The 25,009-nt window shown below is 39.6% G+C and overlaps 1 protein-coding gene across 2 annotated transcripts in view; it reads right to left on the bottom strand.

Annotated features, from left to right (window-relative positions):
* The window catches only part of GPC6 (glypican 6), a 736,313-nt gene that overhangs the window by 38,692 nt on the left and 672,612 nt on the right, over positions 1-25,009 (bottom strand). Inside the window, exons 6-7 of one of the 2 annotated variants that reach the window (XM_074535616.1) lie at positions 24,328-24,471; positions 20,083-20,112 (exon numbers count right to left, since the gene is read on the bottom strand). In XM_074535616.1, the coding sequence (XP_074391717.1) occupies positions 20,083-20,112; positions 24,328-24,471 (174 nt within the window). The remainder of the gene's footprint in view (positions 1-20,082; positions 20,113-24,327; positions 24,472-25,009) is intronic. The other variant, XM_074535617.1, reaches the window with a different exon arrangement.

Genomic DNA, 25,009 nt, shown 5'->3' with positions numbered 1-25,009 from the left:
TAAAAATTACTGCTGGCACCACCCCAAATACCTGTCAAGACAGAATGTGTGATAAGTGTCAGTGGTTCTCATCATTCCCTCAAACCCTTTTAATACAGAGATTACTTTCTACTTGGAGAAAAAAAATCTTAATTACACTCCTTTAGCCCTCATTTTCTTTTCAGAACACAGAGTTATGATGACCTTCTCTTCTTGCAAGGCTTCTATATAAACCTGAGTCTTCATTCATATTTAGCTGAGAGGATTTTCATCTAGTACTGTGCAACAAATCAAAAACCTGCAGCAACCTGAAGATATTTTATAGTCAATCTAGTAAGACTCTGCAGTTTTCATAGGGAGTAGTAATATATGACCTAGACAAGACCCAGACAAGGGCTTGTGAGAAAGACTGTGCAGCTTTAAAATTATTGCTTTGGATGTAGGAAAGAAATATGGATAATCTCTGCCACCCCCTGACCCAGGATAGTCTTCTGAGAGATAAGTATACAGCTGGAGACAAAAAACATCTGGGAGTTGGCAGCTTTTGCAGCTGGGTCATACCACTTGAAGCTGAGATTTAAGCTGATGTATATACGAATAAAACTTTTGAACACTGCCTTGAATGGAGATAAGGCGATGACTTGTTCTCCCTCCTGAGACAAGCGATTTTACATCTTTCCAGAAGAGAAGTGTTTGGAGACAGTGTTTACTTTTTAGGCTCCAAATGACCAAAATGGTTTAAGCAGTAAACCTTTAAAAAAATCGAGACAGTTTTGCATGGTTCCAAGCACACTGTACTTGGAAGAGAAATTTACAACTCTTGTAAGGGAAATTTACTTTTGAGAAATTTATCTCTCTACCCAGAGGTTGTCTGTTCTCCATTTTAGACTTTTACACAGAGGAAAGCTGACTCCATGGAGCCTGTGTGACCTACAGGCTGATAGCCTGTCATTATCATTTGGCTGATAGCCAAAATAAGCTGTGAGATATGGTACAACCACCCTGCAGAGCTGTATGTTTTGCATTTACATCCCTTCTGCTGCTAATAGCTGAATGGAAAGGGGGTCCTGGGCTTGGAGTTATGGTGTGACAGAGAGTAATCTTCACCAAGCTACTAATCTCTCTTCTATTACTTAGTACAGCTATCCAGGAATAATAGAATCAGAGAATCATGCAGTGGTTTGGGTTGACAGGGACCTTAAAGATAATTTTGTTCCAACCAGCTCTTGGCAGGGACACTTTCCACGAGACCAGGTTGCACAAAGCCCCATCCACCCTGGCCTTAGACACTTCCAGGGATGGGATGTCAACAGCTTCTCTTTGCAATCTCTTCCAGTGTTTCATCACCCTCATAGTGAAGAATTTCTTCTTAATATCCATTCTAAATTTTTCCTCTTTTAATTTAATCCTGTTCTCTCTTGTCCTATCAAAATCTGCCCACGTAAAGAATTGCTCTCCCTCTTTTTCTAAATTAAGAAATAATTCAAGACCTGCTTGAAAAGAGGCATAGTCACCCCAGAAGAGTTTTTACAGGCATCTGGGTGAGAACTGGTGTGGCTGTTTCTAGTGTAGCATTACAAAGTGTTGCACTTCAGAAAGCGAGAGAGAGATGGACTGGTTGGAGTACACAGCTCAGCAAAGCCAGGTGGGTTTCAAAAGCTACCCTAAAATCCACACTGTGGAAGGCGGGGCCCCTGAACCTAGCCAGCTAGAAATGTGAGCACAGTGAGTATGTACCCCACTCTGCAAAGCAGTGGTTGAACCATTGTTAATGTATTTATAGCCATTGTTAGTATATATTATATACTGAGCTGTGGAGTTCCTATTGCAAGGTGGCACTTGTTTTCAAGCAGAAACAGTGGACTCAAATGTATATTTCTGCCCTCAGAGGGCAATTTGGCTACTGCCATGGTTTAATCCCAGCTGGCAATGAGGCACCATGCAGCTGCTCGCTCACCTCCCCTCTGCCCTTCTCCTGGTAGGATGGGAGAGAAAATTGGAAAAAGGTAAAGCCCATGGTTGGAAATAAGAACAGTTTAATATGTGAACAACAATAATAATAGTAATTTAAAAAATGATGATGATGAAAAGGAAAAGGAAAGAGAGAAATAAAACTCAAGAGAAACAGGTGATGTACAGTGCAATTGTGCACCACCCACTGACCCATGCCTACCTCATCCCTGAGCAGTGATCAGCCCCTTCCAGCCAACTCCCCCCGTTCTACATACTGAACATGATGTTCTGTGGTACAGAATAGTCCTTCGGCCAGATCAGGTCGCCTGTCAATACACTTTTACCACTTACTCAGTGCACATATTTTAAATCAAAATTCTAAGTTTCTTTGGCTTTGCCTCCTCCTTTTTTTTTCCCTCCTTGACTCATCACCAGAATCTAGCTGCTTGAAGGCTTGAAAGTTTGGTGTTTCTGTGACATAATTTACAAGTACCTGAATCCTCTACTGGAATCAGTCCACGGGGATCACTGAGCAAATGACTTTTTCAAATGGCCTCTGATTTCCCTGCACTTAGTTGGTATTCCTATATGCCCACAACACTGCAGGCGCTTTGTATAAAATTAGGTCATAAATAAAGCCTGAAAAAACATCTCTTTAGTAATGACATCATAAAGTTCTGTGGTTATTGCTTCTCAGTGGTTTCAAAATCAAATTTGCTTTCTATATAAATAAAATGGTGTGAGATTTTTAGCTAATTAGCAGCCCTCCCTTGAAACGTGAAAGTCAAGCACTTTATTTCTAACTTGGGGATTGTTTCCTGCTCTGAATGAATTGCATTACAGGCACAATAAAGAAACAACTGAGCTAGCTCAAAACGGGACTGGGGGAGTTGGTGCCTGCACACAGCATGTTGATGAAACTTTCCATATCTGTCCCATTGGCTCCAGCTGGTGCAACGAGCTCACTAACAGAGCACCCCCATGGGCAGGGCTGCTGAAGACGATTAGCTGCCTGCAGATGTGTTACACATCACCTGAGACAACTTGGGCGAACTGCAAAGTTCAGGTGAGATGCTGATCAAATATTAGATCAGCATCAAAACTGAAGGAGTGTGACTGTGCTCTGGGAGGTGGCAGGTGGCCATTCGGGTGTGAGTTAAGACCTTAAGAATCTCTTGCATGCCTAGCTTGCAATTACAGCCCCAAATAATATAGCCATCTTTGCCTGTAAAGGCAAACACAACCTCTCCACCTTAAAAAAACTTGTCACATACCTTTGTCAGCTCAAGACTGGATTATTATAGTGTACTCTATTTAGAGTGAAATGTAGAATTCACTTGAAAAATAGAGTAAGCATGGAATATAACCACAGCCTCACTGCTTACTAGGCTGAATGCTATGCCAAGAATGCATTACATGTTGCTTTGGGGTTTGCTGTACTATTATACTAGCAGTGAGCCTTTTATCAAGATCTATTCCAAATTTTATCCAGTCTGCTGGAAGGAATATATCTTCTTTTCTGAATTAACACCCTGGATTTGTTGATGTTACAGAAAGACAGAACACAGTCTTAACCTCTTGCAAAAGAACTCTCTCTCTTTGCCCTGGATTTTTCTAGCGATGAAAAAGGCTAGAAAATGACAGAGGGAGAATATGACTCTTTCTAGAAAAGATCTCAAGAGTTTGGCCCTGATGCATGTGGCAGCATGCATCTGTTTTACACAGTACTGGGGGTCGGGTTTCCCAATGCCTGTGTGTTACATACACTGAGGAGTGCCAAGGATCTGGGCAAAGTATTCTGAGGGTAATACTGGGACAGCAGATGACAAAATGGAGTAGGAAAAATATGCTGGATTGGGGGGCCAAAGGCAGTTGGACTTTGTGCCTCATCTGCTGGCTTTGGGGAATGGTTCCCGATATCCTTCAAGCTATGTCCATGTCTTGAAGGATATTTATTGGTGAGGGCCAAAACTGTGATGGGGAATGAATCAGCCACCATCAGCTGATGAATCAGCCATCAGAGTGAGTGACCCTTGGTCGCCCTTGATCACACCCAGCGTTTTTTTGTTCAGTGATCAGTTCCACATTCAGAAAAAGACATAAATCCTCAGTTACACCTCATGATTGCTGTGTGATGGCTAACCTTTCTTGCAACAGCAGCTAGACATTTCTTGCTTTTTTCGTGGTATCTCCTTAGGCCTCTTAAGCCTTTCCTTTGCAAGATAGTCTCACATTTTTTAGGTCTGGCAGGTAGTCATTGCTCCCACACACATGACCTTGTATCTGGCTCTATCAAAATATGTTTTATCTAAATGGGCTAAAATCATAGGTGATTTAGATCACTCTCTTGGGCTGTCCTGTGCTGTCAAATATATATTATGAGACCAGTCTGTGCTACCTGCAAAGCTCATATTGAATTTTACCCACATAAACACTGAATTCTGCAAGATCTATAACTGGTTTTCACAGACTTGCACAGGAACACACGGTTACATAGAGGAACACAGTTGCTTGGAAAAATGGTGATTCCCTCTATTTGCTGAGATCAATAAGCCAGCTAGTCAGTCCAGATCCTTCTTTTTGAAATTACAGGAAGTGCTTATACATCTTGAAAAATCTGTCTCCATTCTAGAGGTTTTTAATATATGTTTTCTCCATGTTTTGTAAAGGAAGAATTTAAATCGGGATGCTGTATGTTGTCACTTAAAATAACAGGGATGCATTACAAAACTAGATTACAGAGCTGATCTTTGTGAAAAACAAGAGCAGACAGAGATGTTCTGAGCTGTCATCTGCAAACTGTTGTCTTCACAGCATTGTTCTCATGTTTTGGGTTTTTTAATAGGCAGCTGAACAAGATTTTTGCATTTTCCACAAGACTGATCTTGAACCATCAGTTCTATATAGGATTTCTGACTATTTAAGCAGCTCTATGCTTAAAAGATATGGTGTCAAACTGTTGCCATACTTCTTTTCCTGAAGTAATTTTTAGTGGAACAGTAATTTCTAGTATATTTTAAAGTCAAATCAGCCTCTGTCAATAACCCTTTTGTGTTGCTAATTTTATATGCTTAATATTGTAATTTTATTCTCTCTTCCATGTCAATGCTATTTTGATTTACATAATTGAGCTATCTTTACAGAAATAATTTAATTTTATTTATTATTTTAGCAGTCAAAGCTCTTAGTTGTCTACCTTACCTTGGGAGAAAATTTTTTCATACTTTCACAAGCTCACATTTACTTTTCTCACTCATTGTCTGATGACCTACTGCATGCTCTTCAGTCCTTTTGTATAACTGGGATAAATCTGATTTTTCAAAATCACCAGATATCTGCATTTTTGTCCCTCAGCAATTTTATTTTCTACTGAATCCTACACTATCCCCACTAGAGAGTTCATTTCTGCTCTCTCTCCATTTCACTGCATCTGTGGACCAAGGTCTCTGATAACTGCCTTCATGTACAGATGGTTGTTTTGTTAAATATTTTTTACTTGCTTGTTTGTTTTTGTTTTTATTAAGGAAAAGAATTACAGGACAGAGAAAGAATCACTGGGTCATGAAGGTTCAAATAAAACTCTTTACCACCGCTACATTCTGGGGCCTAGCTTGGTAGCTTTTTCTTCAGTAAGTTAAGAGTGCCAGGAACATCCCTGGATACACTGAAGATTGAATGTCCATACAGATAGAGTGTGAGATCAATCACAGGAACAGTTTTGGCATGGGCCAGCTCTCCAGACCAACTTTTTGACATGGTTTGGGAATTGCTGTAGGCTAGGTATCATGCTGAGAAACAGTTTTCATGAGGCCACCAAGTTTGGACAGATTTAACACCATGATTTTTCCACATTCTTGGCTCATTACATTTCTACTGGGATCTTCCGGAGTCAGGAGCTCTGTGATTCCATCTCAGTCTATGGAAAGAGCTGCCCTGTTGGTGATATCCATACCATGGACAAGTTAGCTAAGGTAATTTACAATTCACACATCAAGCTGGACACACCAAAACCAGGTCCTGCACAATACATGCTTGGCTACAGCAGTGCTGTCTAACAGAAAACATCAACAGCATCAAGTATGTTCCCCTAGGAGACACAAAAGCTATAAATGAGAAAAAAATTACACAGAAAGCCCTTATTTGGAGAGGATTGAATGGGAAAGAGGATGGACAAGGAGCACAGCTACATCATGGCAGTCAGAGATCCTTGAGGTCACCCCAGCCAGGCTGGTTATAGACCTGGCGGCTGGATGGCAGAGACATGTCAATTGAATGAATTGGTCCTGTGGAGAGGCAGGTCAAGAGCTGCACAATGGTGCTAAAATATCTTTATTGCTTCCAGTGAGCTGGCAGCTTCCCATGCTGTGGCATGGTGAGTGGCAGGGTTACACCAGCTCACCCAGAGCTGGCTTCTGACTTTTTAGGCTGTGTTACTGCAGAGCACAGAGCTGACCTGTAACACATTTTTACTTGTAAAGTTCAAAACGGGAGGGAAAAGAGCAGTGATATCTCACTGAGAGATCAGAAACCATTAAAGATTTTGCATAAAGAGAGGAGAAAAAAAAAAAGACCCGAAAGAGATGGCAATTTGCCAATAGGTTACTCATGGACAGTAATAACAAGTGGACCCACAGGGCTAAAACAGCAGCCACAGGATGAAGTCTTGTCACAGAAAGATTCTGCTTTCCTCAGATGAAACCTCAGGCTTCTTCCCCTCTCCTACACTGTTCAGGTCTATTTTCATTTCAACAAAGTATCATGGAAGTGTACTGGAAATGAGCCAGTCTCACTGTTCCCAGCGCTTCCTGTTTTACAGCACAAAGTGCTGAGCAAACTCCTGAGGCACAAACCTCTCCTGCTTGTTCTGTTTTGCTCCCCGGCATTTGTAAGCCTCCTGCTTAGCTGGTGACAACAGGCTCCCCCAGCCACCCTTTGGGAACACTCACCCTGAAGGATGGCACCTGCTTGCCTCCAGAACCCAGGGTTATCCTGGTGTGTCGAGGCAGCAGCTCCTGGTGCGGTTTGTATGAAAGACTCTGAATTCTGAGACTCGAGCTCGCCAGCCTGTGAGTGCAGAATGTTGTGGCTGAGCACTGACAATGAGATGATGTACAGCTTTGGCCTTAAGTGAGATTTATAGCTAGGGCTGTTCATGATGCAAAGAATCTGTCACTGTCAAAAGAAAGAGACAAAACAGGCTCTGTTCATTTTAAACAGTTAATTGCAGAGGTTGTTCTCAGTTGAACAGAGGTACAGGCACTGGATGTTAAAAAATTTCTTTTCTGGGTGGTCAAAACATCTCTGTTTAGACCGTGAAGGTTTTGGTCTGCAAGTTCTGAAAAACTCAGTTATATGAACATATGTTGACCTTATATGATACAAATATATCTGTGCTTTTATCAGATGAAAACATTCAGATAAAGACTTTCCAGATGCTCCCAATGCCTTGGATTTAACCTAATATCTTTCCTAAAAATAATGCTCCAGCCTATCTATGATACATTGCCAATAAACAGCTTGTATAAATCTCTCAATAGTGATCTCACAGAAAAAAACATTTCAGTTTTTATTGATTTTAGTGGACATCAACTTAATTCTATAGGACTGGACACATTGAATATGCTTTCTCTTTGGAAAAAAATGTCCAAGAGATAACACACTTTCTAACTTGCAATAACCATAATAGTTCACTTTTTTTGCTCAATTCAATGTAATTTCCTGGGCAAAATCCCCAATTTTTAGACAATGGTTTTGGACAAAAATGTATTTGAGCTAGTTTGAATGTAAACATTTTGTGTGTGAGAAAATGCACATGTGTGGTAAAATAAAGTACAGTTGGATTTAATCATAGTACTTTTAGTGCATCACTTATGCCAGTCAGGAAATCTAGATTAAGTTCTACTAACATAGAAATACCAACATTGCTTTTCTTCCATGACAGGTGACACAGAAAATAAATGCTTTTGTTTAAAATATGATTTACACCATTTCCCTTTTGCACAAATTAGCTAAGGTCTGTAAATGAGAAAAAACGGATTTTATTTTAACTAGATTCACAATCCATGAAAAAGTTACTGCCACGTGGCAGTGTAAGAAATCAATCTAATTCTGTGCCAGCCTGCTGCTCATACACAGAGAGTGCCTGTGTAAGTGAAGGCTACTCATAGTGTGAAACCCAGAAGCACCATGAGCTGGCAGCTGAGAAGCCTTGTGCTTCAGAAAAACAATAACAAGAAAACGTTGTTGAATTTCTCAAGGTGTGTGGTGAATAACAGCACACAGTGCTTCTTTTCTTGGGGGAATACAAGTGGATTCTGAGTTGTCATGCCCCAGCAGAGAGATAATTGCTATAATTCATTAGAGAGGCTAATTTCCATTTTTCATTACTGGAGCAAAACTTTATAAACTGTGTTGAATGGAATGGGAGCTTTTATTTCCTGAGGCTGCATATGTAATCATTTTAATTCAAACAACCAGTCAAACCAGCCTATGCTGGTCATTACATCTTCTGTCTTCCTGTCATTTTGCAGTTTAATTTCTCCATCAACTCATGCCTAGTTCAACATGTTCTTTCAATTTCTCTGTCTTGAGGCATACAGCAAGGCAAACTTATTGGTGGTGGTTATTTTGCACAGTTTCTACAGTCTCGTTTTCAGAATAGACCAGCCAACATCTAACACTGATCTTACATTATTTATGTTTCAGCTGTGCAAAGAGAATACTTTCACACTGGGAATGACTTTAAACTATGTCCTATTTTAAGACAAACCTATTTATTTTCCTCATGCCCTTGCCACATTTGCTGATCAAAGCAACTTACATCTAAACAAGTTTTGTTTCTTACAGGTGCTTTTCCTGTCTTATTTTATTCTACAGTACAACAGCTTGTGAAGCTGAATTTATATCTCAGCTACTGTATGCATGACTTCATCCTGTGATGGAAATGCCAAAGGGTTAGAACTCCACTGTAGGTTACAGAGGAAAGGAAATCTGTGTCACAAGAGTTACCAAAAAATAAAACAAACCCAAACCCCAAGCCACTAATAAATTCCCTGAAGGAGCCTTAAATCATTAAAATCCAGGGGAACTTTACCATTCTGACACAATTTCTTTAAGGATTACAATATGCAAGAAGACAATATGAAAAGCAGCAGAAATAGAGAAGAACCAGAAAGGTGAAAAGTAACAGAGCAATCAGTGGACTGCTCTCAGAGCAATCCTGCAGCTGATCTCTAAATGCCAGTGACATTCTCCAGGATTCTTGCTTGGACTATGGGGGCCTACAGATGTGTTCCAGCTTCTGCAGTGCTATGCACCAAAGCAAGGAGATACCAAGTGATAATTATTTTTTAAAGCTGAACTTTAAAGAACCACCCCAAAACCAGAGTATTTCATGTTTCTGAACCTTTGAAAGCTGTAAAATATAGCTGCAATTCTCCTTCAACCTCAGATAGCAGACTACGGCAGGAGCTTGCTTTACTTCCTTTATTTGCTTATTTGTTTCTAGTCCTGACCAACCCCAGATAAACAGGAAACAAAAAAGAACTGTCTGCCTTACTCATATCCCCTGTCTGTTTTCAAATGAAATGTGGTTTGATAGCCAAGGGGAGGGGTGGTTGGCATCTGAATTAATTTCTGACTCAAGTTCTTGGTGCCAAAGCTGTATGTTTGTATAACTCTTAGATAATAGACTCCTCTTGTCAGGAATCCTAAAAACAATTGCATCCATAAAAATAAATAAGAAAAAAGCAGCATGATTTTTTCAATGTGCAAAATGGTTTAATTCAATGAGGTGTGGGAGAAAAGGTAAAACTACTTTTCATTTTATCTGAACAGGATTACCCATCCTCCTTTTTTGCTCTTATACTTCTTGGGTTCAATTATTTTCAGAAGATATAACTTGCCTCACATCATCCCACACATGGCTTCCAGCCCTTTAAGAAATGTACTATGCAAGCCAAATCTCTGTGGTGTTTACACTTCCTTTCAAGGTGGTTTTAGCAATTTTTATCTCATTTATTTACCTACTTAGAAAAACCTGGCAAACTATCAAAAGGAAAATGTGCAGATGAGTGCTCTTCATGGAAACTAGATGGATGCTTAGTAACAAGTGGACCCACAGGGATAAAACAGCAGGTTCCCAAGGTTTCCAAGCAAGGCTAACCTTGGGTTTTCTGATTAGCTTGTTGAAATTCAAATTCATCTGATGCCTGTGGATCCTTTCAGGACTAGTACCTCTTCTGATGAAGAGTGAAGTTATCTCAAGCTGTCTTACTATGCACCCCAAAGGCTAAAAGCTGGTGACTGTGTTGGTGAAAAGCACCTCTTGGCTTTTCATCTCTATTGATAAGCCTACACAAGGGTCATGATTTCGGCCTCCTTCCCCTGAATTTGCAGTGCAGGTTAACAGCTTGCTGCCCTGCTAGCAGCCAGCGTAGCATGCTCCACACTTAAAATTGTGGGATATGTTTGCCAGGCTGCAGTGCTTCTGCTGCCATCCCTTATGGTACAGACCAGCAGGTGCAGTGCACTCAACACTGTCTTGTACTGCCCATGTCATGGCCTTTCATATGTGAAGCCTACAGGCAAATTAAAAGTTATACGTACAGGGAAAAAGTAAAAACTTTACTGCATGCCCTCTTTGGCTGCTGGGAATAGGAGAGGAGAGCACACTTTGTGTTTCCAAGCAAAGGTCTCGAGAGTTTTAGCGCTCATGTACCTGAGCATGCAGCCAAATTCCTGGCCATCTTGAACCTCTCAGCCTGCACGTTCACACATGGAGAAACAGGCTTCTTCCTAGTGTCCCTCCTCCTCCCTCCAGTGCACCCTTGGTGGAAAATGCAGCATCTTTCTCTGTTGTCATAGTCCATGAAACAAGTTTTGGTCCCCACACTGGCCCATGAAAATCATACTGCTTTACTCCTTCACAAATGACACCCCAGGCATAGAAAGGTACTGTAAAAGAAAAACAGGTAGGTTCCTTCAGGTTATAAATGATGGCATATGAAAGATGACTAGGACAATTTGATTTTCTTTTGCTGGGCTCCCCCTGGAAGACTGAGTGGAGAAGACAAATAGCTGTGACTAAGTAAATATGACAGTAGTCATATAAGGGATGGAGCAAACCACATGGAATATCAGAATCTTATTTAAATGAACATACTTTCTGAACCAGAATAATATTTGAATATTATGAATAGAAATTTAAGACACTTCTTGCTGCGCCTCATAACTACATTTTTCTCTGTAATTCCTTTATAGCAACATATTATGCCTACAATTTTTGTCTGAGAGACCCTTGCACCCTTGCCCTATTTACCTCTAGCCAAACATCAATCTGACTTTTAATAGCTGCCTAAAGATCCACAGTTTGGAGTCTTTGCTCCATCTGGTTTCTGATAACAGGCAAAGCTTGATTAACTAATCCTGATAAGTTACTATGGCAACTTCGACCACTGCAGCAAGAATTAACAGGTATGTTCTTATCATTGCTCTTTTACCCCAACTATGCATTTTAATCCATTAAAATTAAACGGTGAATTGTGCAAATAAAGTTGGAGCCTTGGACTCCTTGCTGGAAATTAGTCATTGGTCTGGATCATAGTGTGAGTATTACTTTCTTTGTTAGAACACACTTCAGCAAGCCAACAGCTAGAGAAGTAAGGTATAAAAATCAGATAACATTGCATTCAGAAGTGCAATAAATCCTAAAGAGAACCTTAATGTTAATCCTGCTGTGTGTCAGTACGAATAGTGTAAAAGGATTCCCAGTTTCCAATTCCTTTAGGGAATAGCTACCTGAATAAGTACAAAACAAATTCAGAGGTTCTAAGCAGCAAACATTCTAGTGCTCCAAATGAAGGGAAAAAAATTGAGGTGTGCATGTAAAATCAGCTGTGTGATCACCATGCAGCATCAAAGCCCTTCCTGAAAGCCTGATAAGTTCACTTGCATTTTTTGAAAAGCTTCCAGAGTGAGTGTGGGCTCTTTTCTGGATGCAAAATTCAGCACCAGGCTTATGTCCTTAGCATCCCCTGAGTACCTCTAGAGGGTGGCTCATATCCTGTAGTGAGAGTCTGGCTTTGGTCACCCTGGTCTAGGAGGCCAGAGTTAAATTTTGCGTGGTTATAAGACATAAATGTCTTGCTCAGATCTTCCTTTTACAATGATGCTCTTCTAATCTCTGTTTTGTCTCTGATTAAGTGAATGGCTGAGAGCAGAGGCAGGGTTATAGCATGAGAATAAGTGGCCTTGAAGTGATTATGGTGCCTTTGCCATGGGGACACATTAAGGAACAAATGACATTGAAGAATATGTCCCTATATATCACTAACTATTTTCTAGATTTCTGAAAGTGTGCTTGCCAGCCATATTATTTCACATTTTAGCACAGAAATAAATCAACATTACAACCTGTGGAAAATAGGATTTCTTAAAAGTACTTCCACAACTAGCTTGAGAATTCCAGAGGTTTTGTCCCAGAACATTACCAAGTCAATTTTCAGCTAGTCACATTCCCAAGTGAGCTGCATGTTTTATAGGCAGTACTTTTTCTCCCATCCATCTTTCCCCTGTATGTCTATGTCCGGCTGATTTCATGATAAAAGAGATTTTTAAGGGATCCGGTTTTGCCACATTGATTTTTATCAAGCAAGGGGTGACTTGATAAAAGTGCGATGAATTTAGGCCTCTCTCTGCAGACAGAAAAGAGCTGAGTTATCCATTTTCCATTTAACAAGGAAGCTCTTTACCCAGGAGAGCTAAAGTTGGACTGAGAATAAAAATCTGGATGGGATTGAGACAGGTGCTGTCGTCTTTTCTTTCCCAGCTATGTAAGCATTATATTCTGGGACACATGGGTTGGGTTGCAGTTAAAAACAGCCATGGTTTTCCAGTCCCATCACTACATGTGAAAATGCTCTGTACCTGACAAAGAGGAGAATATTCCCAGTCTTTAGGAGTCTTCACCCTGGACTGTATTCCATCTCTACTGCTCTGCACCTGGAGATTGCCTGAGCATAAGTGACAAGGGGAAGACTATGCACACTTTCTCCTCTTTCTCTTGTGAGGCAAACAGGTTGCAGTTCAGATTTTGTTAACTTGGGTATTAGGAATATCACACTTTACAGAAACAGCTGATTTTTTTTTTCTGGATCACTCTATTCCCATGATGCAAGAGAATGATTAAAAAAACATACAGAGGCAATGAGCAATGCCTGGGAATCCTGCATTTTTGACTTCAAAAGAAAAGTTTTGAAGATAGAGCTCATTAAGGTGGTCAAGACAGGAAATGAGTTTCAATACGTGTTCAACGCTGAGCACAGTGTGACCCCTTGTTGCAAAACTAAATCAAGTAGAAATACTACCAAGGTGTATGATCGTAATTTTCTAGTCTATCCAGACCATGAGCTCCAGAAAGAAGAATCTGTGAATGAAATTCATTTGACATTATGTCATTGTTCTTGTCTGAGCTACAAACTCTTCTTCTGCAGACAATGGTGAGAAGCAGGAACTGAAGAGTAAAAGTGCAACTTAATCCAACAAAGATTTTTAAAGTAGCTCAGATCAACTGTGCCCTCAAAGTGCCTATTTCTCTCAGCTGACACCAAAGGATACATTATCTGTCTGGCTCTGGGATTAGATACCCCCATTTTGTCAACTGGATTTTGTCTGGATGAGGGAATAAGAGTTGAAAACATTTTAATGTACAAATTATTTCTAACATTACAAATGTTCCCTGATTTGTAAATGTAAAAATTATTTCTAATACTATTAGTTCTCTGATTTTTTAAGCCCATTAGCATTCATTGTGAGATCACAGAAAAGGAAGCTTTTCACAGGTTCATTTATTATGCAGTGACTTTTTTCCTCTAAATGACTGATGCTTTTTTCAGCAGAAGAAATACATTAGTCAAATTCCTGTTATTTCTCCATATATATCACACTTTAATATAGGAGCACTGTAGGTATGTTATATTAAAAACACAATGCACTTTAAGCAATTAGCTTTTTACTTTACTTTCTCTTGCAGTTACTTAGGTAACATAGTTATTATTATGTACTGGATATTTTTATGGCCTTGAATGCTTCAAGCGAAAAACAACTTTCATTCTGGTCTGCTTTCATTTGCGTTCCTACATAGCATTTATGCCGTCCAAATATATAATAGGAAAGGAAAAGTCTCTGCCCTTTTAAGCAAAGGCAATTATCCCAGGGACTGTTAAGAGCTGGTTGAGTATCAGCAGTGTGGTTTGCTCCCATACAAATGAACAGTAATGTCAGCTGTCCATCAGGATCTGGTAGTGCTTTAGTCTTGCCTGAATTGAAATCCATCAGTATGGGTGTTGACAGGTCAGCTGGGTGTCTAATAACACACCACAGATGGTGGAGACCTGGAGTGAGGTTCAGCTGCCTGCAGAACAACGTCCACTGCTTTGGAAACCTTCCCTCTCTTCCAGAGCTGATGTCAAATAGGTCCTGCACCATACCTGAGACCCCCACATGAAGTTTCTCTCTGGAAAGGCTGTGACTTCTTAGGCAGTGGCATCTAGACAATGATTCAAGTTTCCAGCTGTCTCATTTTGTTCTAATTTAAGATCTTATGAACAGCTCCCTCATTTAATCTAGATACAAATGAATTTAAGGCCATGTTGTAATCCTCTGGAGCATCTAGAAGATGGAAGAACTTCTGTAAGGCCTTTATCACATCTCTTAGCTCTTTGCAGATGCCTAGATAGTTCAGGGCATGTCACTTATCATGACACTTGTGTTTCAGCCAATGGTTTCTGCCTGTTACTGAACCCCTTGACTAGCTCTTCACTGCTACCATGGAAGATTAACAAATCCAGCTCCACAGAGCCTGTATTAGAGACACAGAATCAGACAGAGCGAATTCCATTTCTTTTGTACCAGAAATAACATTTACATGACATGCATTCAGTACAGAAGCAGCAAGACCCAAGAAAATCAAAAAGACATGTACACGATGGTAATTTATGATTGCTGCCACCAGATCACAAAGCCACTAGAACAGGGTGAAATTGTGAGCTTCTACTGAGTCCCCAGTTGACCACATCTAAGTTCTTGATAGTCTTAGTCACTTGCACTTAGGCCTATTTGAGGAGAAGTCGAATATTGACTGCTCAGAAGGAGTTAGATTATCTCAGTTTTAGCCCTCTAACCTAAATATCTTGTCAAGCCTGAAGTTCTTCATAGCTGATGGAGGAACATTGGCACTTCCACAGAGCTATTCATGCAATCTTTGGCAGATATCTACATTAGACTGGGAGTTAACCTCTGAAAATACCTGTTTTCTTAACCAGCTGTGCAAGGAGTCCATACTACTCAATCCTAATCCCGTAGGAGAAGTTTTTTGTTATTGTGTACCTCAGTACTTGGCAGCATCCAGAACAGGATCTTTTGAAGTGTTTTGCAGTTATTCTCCCATTTTCCATGTTGACTAAGTATCTGAATTGATAATATCTAGCTACTCATTTTGCCCTCATGTGGACCTGTGAGGTTGCCAGGATCTACACCCAGACCTAGGATCCAGAAAATGCTGTTGGGTTTGCTCAGAGATGAACAGTGTTAGGCTTGTCCTCTGTTAATGATGGATACAATTTGATGTGATGAATCCATGCTTTTCCCTTCCCCAGAATTATTAATCCTCTTGGCTTTCCCATCAAACATCTGTAACTATCCACTCACGATTTACTGTTTAAGTGCAGCTCTGCATTATAGAAGCATTCTGTATTGCTATCCCACCAACCTAAACTGATACATTGATATGACTGAGGGATGGCAAATATTGAAGGATGATAAGAGCAGAAAAAAATACAGGCAGTATTTCCTAATGTAAAAGATTCAGGTTTGACTAAAGAAGGGTCACAAAAGGGTCATCACTTGTAATGAAGATAAACCTTCTTATTTCTTGTATTTTACTTCTGTTTAGTCACTGTAGTACACATAAAAGTCCATTAAGTGCCACTTTCTGTCTATTGCCATCAAAGAAAAACATATGAGATGTTTACTTTGGGAAATCAGTTTCAGTCTGCTGTAACCTACTATTTGTTCTGAATGGACTCCAGCACTGCACACTCCTGTTACGAGTTCACAATATTTCCACGTGCTGCAGTCTAACAAAATAAAATAATCTGCAAAGGCTGGAGAACACTCATTGCCAGCAACGCATAAAATATGTTTTTCTTTGGAGAGTGAGATTCACTATTTGCAACTAATTTAGAAATTACCAAAGTTTTAATTCCTTGATTGGTATCTACATTTGTACACAACTGACTTTGTTGCGGAAAGACATTTTATGTTCTGTAGTTGCTTGCACAAAAAAGGACCCTCTAATTCTCTAGTGGTAGATGAACAGATGATATACCACAAATCCATTTTTTATGAAAACTTAGAACTGGTTGGCTGCACTCATCTTAGCAATGCAAGAATTCAGTGCAGTGTAGCACCTTCCAGGGAGGCAGGCAGTTGTTGCTGCTACAGTGATATTTCTTGGAAGCATCTAAATGAGCATGGTTTATGCACTGCAAGTGGAGACACAAGCCCTGCCACTAATTTTTAAACCATATTTTTTTCCTAATAGGATATTGAAACATGAAATGCAGAAGATATATATAAAGTTACTATCTTTCTTTATCATGAGCAAGAACATTAAGAATAGACTTTTCCTTCTGCACAGATTCATGCACAGACACGTGAAATGAAATGTGATCTGTCTTCCAGCTGAAAGAGCAGTGCAAATGTATTTCCTGCTCAGATTATTCTTCCAGAGGCTGGTAATATAAAAAACTTTCTGTATATTGGAAAAAATCCCATGTCTTTATTGAGTAGAAGCTAAAACATCAAATGGAAGGAAGTAGACTTCAATCCAGATTGACAAGGTGAAATTGAATAGAAATTGTGCAGCCTTCAAATTGACAATTTTCATTTGAGTCTAGCTATCCTTCTAGGTACCCGATGATACTATGGCAATGAGTATGATTAGCAGTATGATAAGAACTATGTATCAATATATCTTATAGCCCAAAATCTCCTTTGTGCACACCTGATTCATAGAGCCTAGCTCCAACTCCAAGAGTTATGGTCACATTTAGACATCTACAAACTGGATCTCTGAATTAATCATCCAGATTTTATTCATCCTCAGTGAGGAGAAGGAGGTAATTCAGATTCTTGTCTTCAAATGAGTATTTGTAGCAAGCTCTGGAGGTACTATCTCTATCATTAGTAAAGGAATGAAGTGATAGCTCAGACTTCAATTGTAACACTAGAAACACAAAAAGCTAGGACAAAGAAATCCCACTTAATGTTAATCTGGTTTGATACGGCACAGATATTCAAACTTTAGCCTAGATATCTTACTTTTCTTTACCCTAACGCCAAGTTCAGCAATCACATAGTTTTTCAATGTACACCAAGTGAAGACCCATAACTGTGCCATTTCTTCATCTTACTGTTTGCTGAAAGCTGGTGATTAGGAGTAGATTCTATCTGCTGATTTTTTATTCCCCACCTCTCTAACAGCGATCCATAGTACCATTAACAGCCCTATGACTTTCCTGGAAATGAGAGGATGACTCCCAAAGGGTGTTCACACCCATCAGGTAAAGGAATTTTAACTAGTACTAAAAAGTCCATTTTAGAAGATGATAATGCAAGCATCATGTTCCATGAGACATCACTCTTCAGGCAAGGTAGAAACTGCACAGCAGTCAAGATTAGTGCATTTTCTTTGATAACTAATTAATGTAGACATCTGTGGTTCCTGTCACTGTTGGGGATGGCCTTTCCTTGCCCATGCTGGTCAGGGTCTGAGCAGCAGGCAGATCCACTCCACCTGAAGACAGAGGCAACCACTGTAACAAAGCTCTGTCTCAGCAACCACCTCACGCACGTTGGGAATGCAATGCGTCAGATACAGCAGCACGCACAGCCATTCACCTGGGGGACGGAATAATATCACCATTTTTAAAAACAGGACTCTGTCAGGTCTCCCAGGAGGGTTCTGACAGCCACCATCATTCATCCACCTTTGCCACCTGGAACTGGTATTAACCATGAGGGAAAAAATGATCGCACAGACTTAAATTTAGATATTGCTGCAAGACAGAAACTGAGACAAAGCAAAACTTGATACTAAGCAAATACTTATTTTGGAGAACCAATCAAAGCCTAAATCTAACAGCAAATGACCACAATGAATGTGGTAAAACACATTTATTAATTTTGCACATCACATCCAAACAGCTAAAAAGAAACAGGACTCTCTCTAAACATGCAAAATGTAAAACTGGAGGAGCCGTACACTTCAGGAATCATCTGCTGATTAACATCACACATGGTTATCAAATCCAACAGCACAGCATATAAGGGTTTTGGGGTAGTAGCCTGTGGGAAGCCAGTAGGCTTCCAAAACACTTGTGCAAGTCTGTCATCTTCAGCCTTAAGAGTGTGACCCAAAACTCCAGAGTTATGATGTATTGTACAGGCTCACTGTTTGTATCTCATGGCCTCAGTATGCAGAAGATACATGGAAAATTAATCTCAGAACTTTAAACCCTTTAAGATTCATACCTTCTGGATTTTATTCTATTGTGAATTGAGGAAAGAAACTCTTGAGGTTAAATGTCCTATCCCAAGAAAATTGTGCTATCATGGCATATATTTAACAGTTCAAGATTGTGGCCCAAACAGAGTCTAACAAAACTGAAATGAAATCTTCACTTTTAGGAATGCCCTGGAGGATTCCCTGGCCAATTCAGATCAATGTCTGATTTGTCTACAGTCTTGTTACTTTCAGTCTTTTATAGTTAAAATGCAAAGAAGATTATATATTTTTAAGTAGTATTTTCTATTTCATGTAGTTTTGGAGCAGTGGGAAAAGGTTGCTCACAACCTTTTTGTTTGTTAGATTACCATCACATTTTTTCACTGTAACAAAAATTATAGCACAGTGGAATAAAAAAGTTAAAAAGAGACTTAAAGTACATTGGAATTTATTCCTAAAAAGGGTAGTTCAGGGTATCTTCCTCATGGAAATTGAGACTTTATCTGCTTTTACTTTAAGGAAATCAGAAGGGACTCTAAAAGGACATTTTCTCACAAAGTGTGACACAGTATATTCCCCTCCCCAGGGTAAAGAGCATGAAAGGTGTTCTTTCTCAGATGGGGTGCATGCTCATCCACTAATCTATGCAGCCACTGTACTGTGTGTGAATGCAAATCACCCATGAATGCCATGGCCAATTTCTCAGTTGCCTGTCTCCACAGTATGCATGTGCATTATGTATTATATGTTTAAGAGTGCATCAGCTCCCTGGTGAAAAATCAAGAAAACTTCCGTGTCCTCCTGAAAGAAAATGCAGAAATATTTTATACACGTCCAGCCAGGTCAGGCTGCAGTATGTTCTCGGGAGAAATTCCAGCTGAATTAAGACAGCACTGCTGTACAGGGATGTGGTGGATACAGAGGGACTGGGGGCAGCTCAAAACAGGAAGCAGCATGGCTGTATCAGCATGGTGCTCTCTGTAGACTAATTAGTCCTGCTAAGAAGCTGGACTATTAAGTCCATGCTAAATGCAAATCTGTGCCTTCCCCTTGGGCTGTGCTGAATGAGCTCTGCTGAGGCAGGCTTTTCTGTCTGGAACCAGGGACCTCTAACATCACTAGACTTATGAAGCTGTAAAGCATAAGGAGATTGGCCAGCAAGACAGGGGCATTTTCAGGGAGAGCCCAGGAAGGCCTGGGAGCTCATTTCCACTGCTCCAAGCACAGGACTCAGAGCTGAATGCTACTGCAGTGTCTGCATTGCTCTACATGCCCTTGTGGGGTTTGAGACTATGGGGATGCTTACACCAGTTTTTAGTTCACTGGAGGAACACATAGCTCCTTTCTGGGGATGAGACATCATCCTTGAGGTGAGAGAAAAATATTGGAAGGCAACAGCAGCTCTGGGCACTTGGCAAAATGAAATTAGAATGCAAAATTACAGAAAGAACTGCTAGTATTTGAGCCTACAAGACACACACACAAAGTAAAGATGGTGAAGATGAAACTTAAACAAGTGTTTTGTCCATCATTGTACAAAGACAAATGGGAATGAAATGAAGAATAAGAATACCAAAGCTTACACCATGTTGCATTGTCCTCCAGATAGTCCTCTGGGAAGCAAGAGGGAAACAGATTCAGGGAACAGAAAAACAAAACAGAACAAAACAAAATAAACCACAGGTTATACCAAACAGGCAACCACAGAGAAGATAACGAGTCTCTATAAGCAGTTGATTTTAAATGAGAAACTTTAGATCATGCTCTACAAAATCAGGCGTTAAAATTATGTAATTTTTGACAATTAAAAAAATTTACTGATCTTCAGGTGTACTTGCTAGATGCCTGGACTAAGATCGTCACTTTCTGGCACTGTTTAGTAGAGGGATAAGGAAAGATTTCTCTGAGCTGTTTAAATGTATACTTTAGGAGGAGATGAATTGTGCTTTAGAAATACATGATCTCAGATCAGTTGCCTAAACTCATGCTTAGATAACTGAACTAAGACCTTTATTTCTCTCTGTTAACAGTCAAAATGACAATCATCTGGACTCAAATTAAGGTAGTTTGCTCTATGGATTTTTATCCTGAATCAGAAAAGTCCTCATTTTTGCTTCTCTAACAGCCAGTATATGGTGGAATACAGTTATTGAAATGTAGGCAGAGCAAGTCAATTTAGCACCTCTGAGATATTCCATTTAACTTCCAACGTGGTCTCCTGTAACCTTGCTTTCACCTTTGGACATCTTGGAGAGCACAGGCATCTCAAAGAGCATTAGGTGACTATATTTATGTAGCTGAATTTCACAGGGTGCAACCTGCAGAGAACAGCTGGGTCTCAGTTCTGCTCTCCCACTTGGATGCCTCATAGTGAACATCCTCTAGGGTGCTCTGTCCAGACTTCAGATGCCAATCCAGGGGAGCATAAGCATCTCAAATTACTGTTCTATCTTCCAGCTCAGCTAGATGACTTTAATATTTCAAGGTATGTCAGTCTTGCCTATCTACATGTGCATATTCAAACTGATTCTTTTATTTCTCAGTCTTTGAGAGAGGTCTGTGACAGATGGGGTGAATCACTCTCCAAAGATGTGTGCCTCTCCATTGGCATCTGAAAGAGCCTGACTTTTCGGCCCAGTGCTGTGAAGATGTCATTGAATTGTCTGAGCATGTTTGAACTGCTTGAGCTTCTGTAGTATATTCAAGCCAGCTCCCCTCTGCTGCTCCAGAAGTGTACTGGTCTCCTTGAGTCTCCGGCTGGTCCCATATTTCAGATACTCTAGGATGTCTCAGATGGTGCTTTTCATCCATGCTTAGAAAAGTCTCTCAAGCTCTACATTGCTTCCTAAATACATCAGATGCTTTAAAACCACATATATCACAGCTTTTGGGGGATATTTCGATTTTTTCACATTTCTTAAAACTAATTTTGATCTATTTCTTATTTGTTAAGCCTTACTTGTTACAGCTGTGACAATAACACAGAGAAATCACTTTCCCTCCTTTTGAAATGGAATAGCTGGGTTAAGAGCATGAGCTCAGGCAAGGATGAAGGAGCACTTTCTCAGATGGGCTGAGTACCTGGTGGTTTCAGTGTAGGCTTCTTATGAGAGCTGCTTTGTGCAACCTACCTGATAAAATATGCCCAACTGAATTAAGCTTATAAGTGGGGATATGAGCAGGACTAAAACAGAATTCAGTTCAGATATGCTTGTTTGTATAACATTGAGATGCAGAGGAAATATTTTCTAAACTTGGTTTCTTGTGCTGTCAAAGACAGATGAAAGCAGGATGGTTTGTCACTTTTGAGGTTTTTGTAACTGCATGTTTGGACTTTATGGTGACAGTTTAAAGTCAAGTGGTCTGACAGTGTTTCATGAATACACACTCCACAACAGACTTCTAAAAGCATTAATGTAACATTGAACAGTCTTCTGAATCACAAGAAAAGACTTGTTTCTTATACCTATAACAATCAAAATGGTCTTTAAGTGTTTGAAAATACCAACAAAATACTAATATTGCAGTGTATTTATATGAAGTAAGCAACAGAAAATGATCAGTGGGTAGAGGAGAAAACTGCTGTGCATGGGATCCTCCTTACACCGTGTTGACAATGCAAGGATTAGGAGTGTCCAAATGAAGCTGAGCCTCCAAGACACATCATTCAGGGAATGATTCAGGACATGGAAAGCTGAGGGTCCAACACAGGTTAAATGGTGTTTCTGTGAGGCAGGAGTGTAGCATTTATATCCTTCTGGATAAAATTACCCAAGATGGTGTGAGAAGCAGGCAGTGACCTTTCCTGAGAGCTGCTAAGGGATTACAGCTCTGAAATAAGGCCGTCTGCTCTAATCCACATAAACTACCTTTCCTAGCTCCACTGAGATCAGCAGCCATCTCTGAACTGAGAGATGGTCGGTCCCAGTCCAGAAGGAGACAGCACATTCATCACTGCCATTTGAAGATGGATTTGATACCAAAACTCATCATTAACAGACCATAAATAGTAATTATTTTGGATACTATCAGCAAGAACAGGAAATAGAAATTTGATTTGAACATTTTTTAAATGAACGGCAGCAAAACGAAACTCCTTGGTTTTTTTCCTGAAATAATGCATGAACAAGACTAGTTAAATCATAAGGAGATAAGTCCCCCTTTCAAAGTCTGGAAGTCATAAAGAATTATCTGTATTGGCAACTTTCATTAGTTTCAGCCTTTAAAGGCTGGCAGCATAGGACACATCTCTGCTTTATTCAGTGTGCTGTTCAGTATTTTGCAAGTTAGTATTTTAAAAAGGATATTAATGTGTTCAGAAGTATCCTTCTTATGTCAATCTGTAATACATCTTTAACCTTCCTTTTTCATTACAAAAATGCTTGAACTGTTTTTACATCATCAGACTAATCCAAGCTGAGCTGTGCTTCCAGCTTCTTCCTTTTTATGCTCTTCCTCCCACTTCAGCTGTTTGCAACCTTTAGATTTGACAAAGCATGATTGGAACCTAAAGGCTTTGTTGACCTTTCACTTCACCTTGGCCAATTCTACATTAAGATCCAGGCCTCTGCTCCGAGCAGTGCAGAAGGACTGGTTCTCTGAATCTAAAGTGAAAGAGTAAAATTAAGATCCCATCTAATATAGATTGAGTATTGCTAGTCAGATTTTTAGCCTGAAATGTTGCACTGCACTGTGATCCTGCTGTGGTTGGATCTACAATGGATGTAAGCATCTTCTCTCTCTGCTTCTCCTTGTAGGATAACCAGGCTACAGTATTTCCAGAAGTGAAGAGAACTAACAAATGTTGCTTTTTTTCTGCAGGATAGTCCCAAGTCTTGACTGGAAATGCCTTGTTATTTTCCTATTGGGTTGCCATGAAAATTGACAGTATAGAGTACATAGAGTACAACATAGACAGAAGTGATTGGAAGGACTTGGCACTGTGAAAAACCCCTGTGACAGCCATGAATTTGATGAATGATGGCATCAAGAAGATATCTGGGTCCTCATCTGCATTGGTAAATTTGGGTACTCTCTTTAGCAAGACAGACCAGTGCTCTGCAAGTGTGCAGCAATTAGCTGAGGACATGTGATACAGCCTTTGTTAAATCAGAAGCTCTCCAGTTTTGCTCATTGGTTTTACCTACAGATGAGTGCTGGGATGGTACTAACAACTGTACTAATTATCCCTCTATAAATCTATAGACGTATAAATAGCAGGAACATTGAAGTCTGAAATGTGAATCTGATGATTGGTAGTAAAGAAAATAATTTTATGTTGAAGTATTGTTTTCCCAAAATGATTGAATAAGTAAAGCAAGATTAACGATCACTGAAGTTTAAGCTGATTAAAGTCAATCGTTGAGATGGATTGAAATAAAGCAGTGGTAATTTTACAATTAAGTAAAGAAGTGAAACAAATTGAGGTGCCTTTGGAAGGGTGTAAGTTAAAGAACTAGGTGATAAAAATGGCCTTAATACATAACTTTTTTATAAGATAAAAAAATATAAAATATTGTTGTAGATCACTTTTGATACATAATTTATACTGCAAAGTACCTGCAAAGGCTTATGTGGTTTCTGGCCTGTAGGAAAGAATTTATTCTCTTCTAATAGTGTAATACATAAAAACTGAGCCATACTGCTCTCCTACAATGAAATTTTATACCATTTCCAGTGGAGGAAAAAAAGCTTTACTGAATGCTGGAACAGCTGGCAAAGAAGCTATAAAGAGTGATTATAAAATTATTAAATCAAGAGATGACCACCTTCTACTATAGAGCCAAACCTTTTGTACTAATCTGAAAATGGAATATATTTTGTCTTACCAGCCTATCCAAGCTTGTGCCAGCAGCAGTTGTAGGTCTCTCCTCTGGGATATATGGTCTAAATCGGGTATTGAAGTTTTCAGGGACAGAACGGGAAGATCTCAGGGCAGGTGCTGGTTTTGGTTGGCCACATCCTTGGAAAACCTGAAAAAATACATTCTTGGTTATATGTTAGCTAAATGAGAATCATAAAAAAAGGAACGCTGGTATTTTGTAGCCTCTTAATTATTTTTTTGTATACTAAAAACAAGATTTGATTGACATTTTTATACTATTGAATTGAGTGCTTGGCCTGTATTAAAACTCAAGTTAATAATTTAGCATTATTAATCACTTGGTGAAGGTATGGAAACACATAGGGACCTTAAAACCCCATTAATTTAAGAAGGTGATTATTATGAGAAATTAACATCTGAAAGCATCTTAATTGCTGTCTTTCCAGGAAGAAAAATACACAAAAGGTTGTCCTTTGCGGCAGGACATAGTTGGTAACTCTTTTCAGTTTTGTTAAAACGCAGTATTTACCCAGAATCACAGGTCATCCATAATCCCCACCTACAGCTCTTTGTACCTTGCAATCTTATTTGTAGTCTTAGAGAAAAGGTCAATGATAAAATAGTTTTGTAACTTGGATAACTTTCCTATTCCCTCCCAATCTCTCCCTAGAAGGGTGAGGCAGAGT

This window comes from Zonotrichia albicollis, chromosome 2 (genome assembly GCF_047830755.1).
Source record: "Zonotrichia albicollis isolate bZonAlb1 chromosome 2, bZonAlb1.hap1, whole genome shotgun sequence".
NCBI classification, from domain to species: domain Eukaryota; kingdom Metazoa; phylum Chordata; class Aves; order Passeriformes; family Passerellidae; genus Zonotrichia; species Zonotrichia albicollis.
The sequence above is the reverse complement of the archived record's forward strand: the minus strand, read 5'-3'. Positions and strand labels throughout refer to the sequence as shown.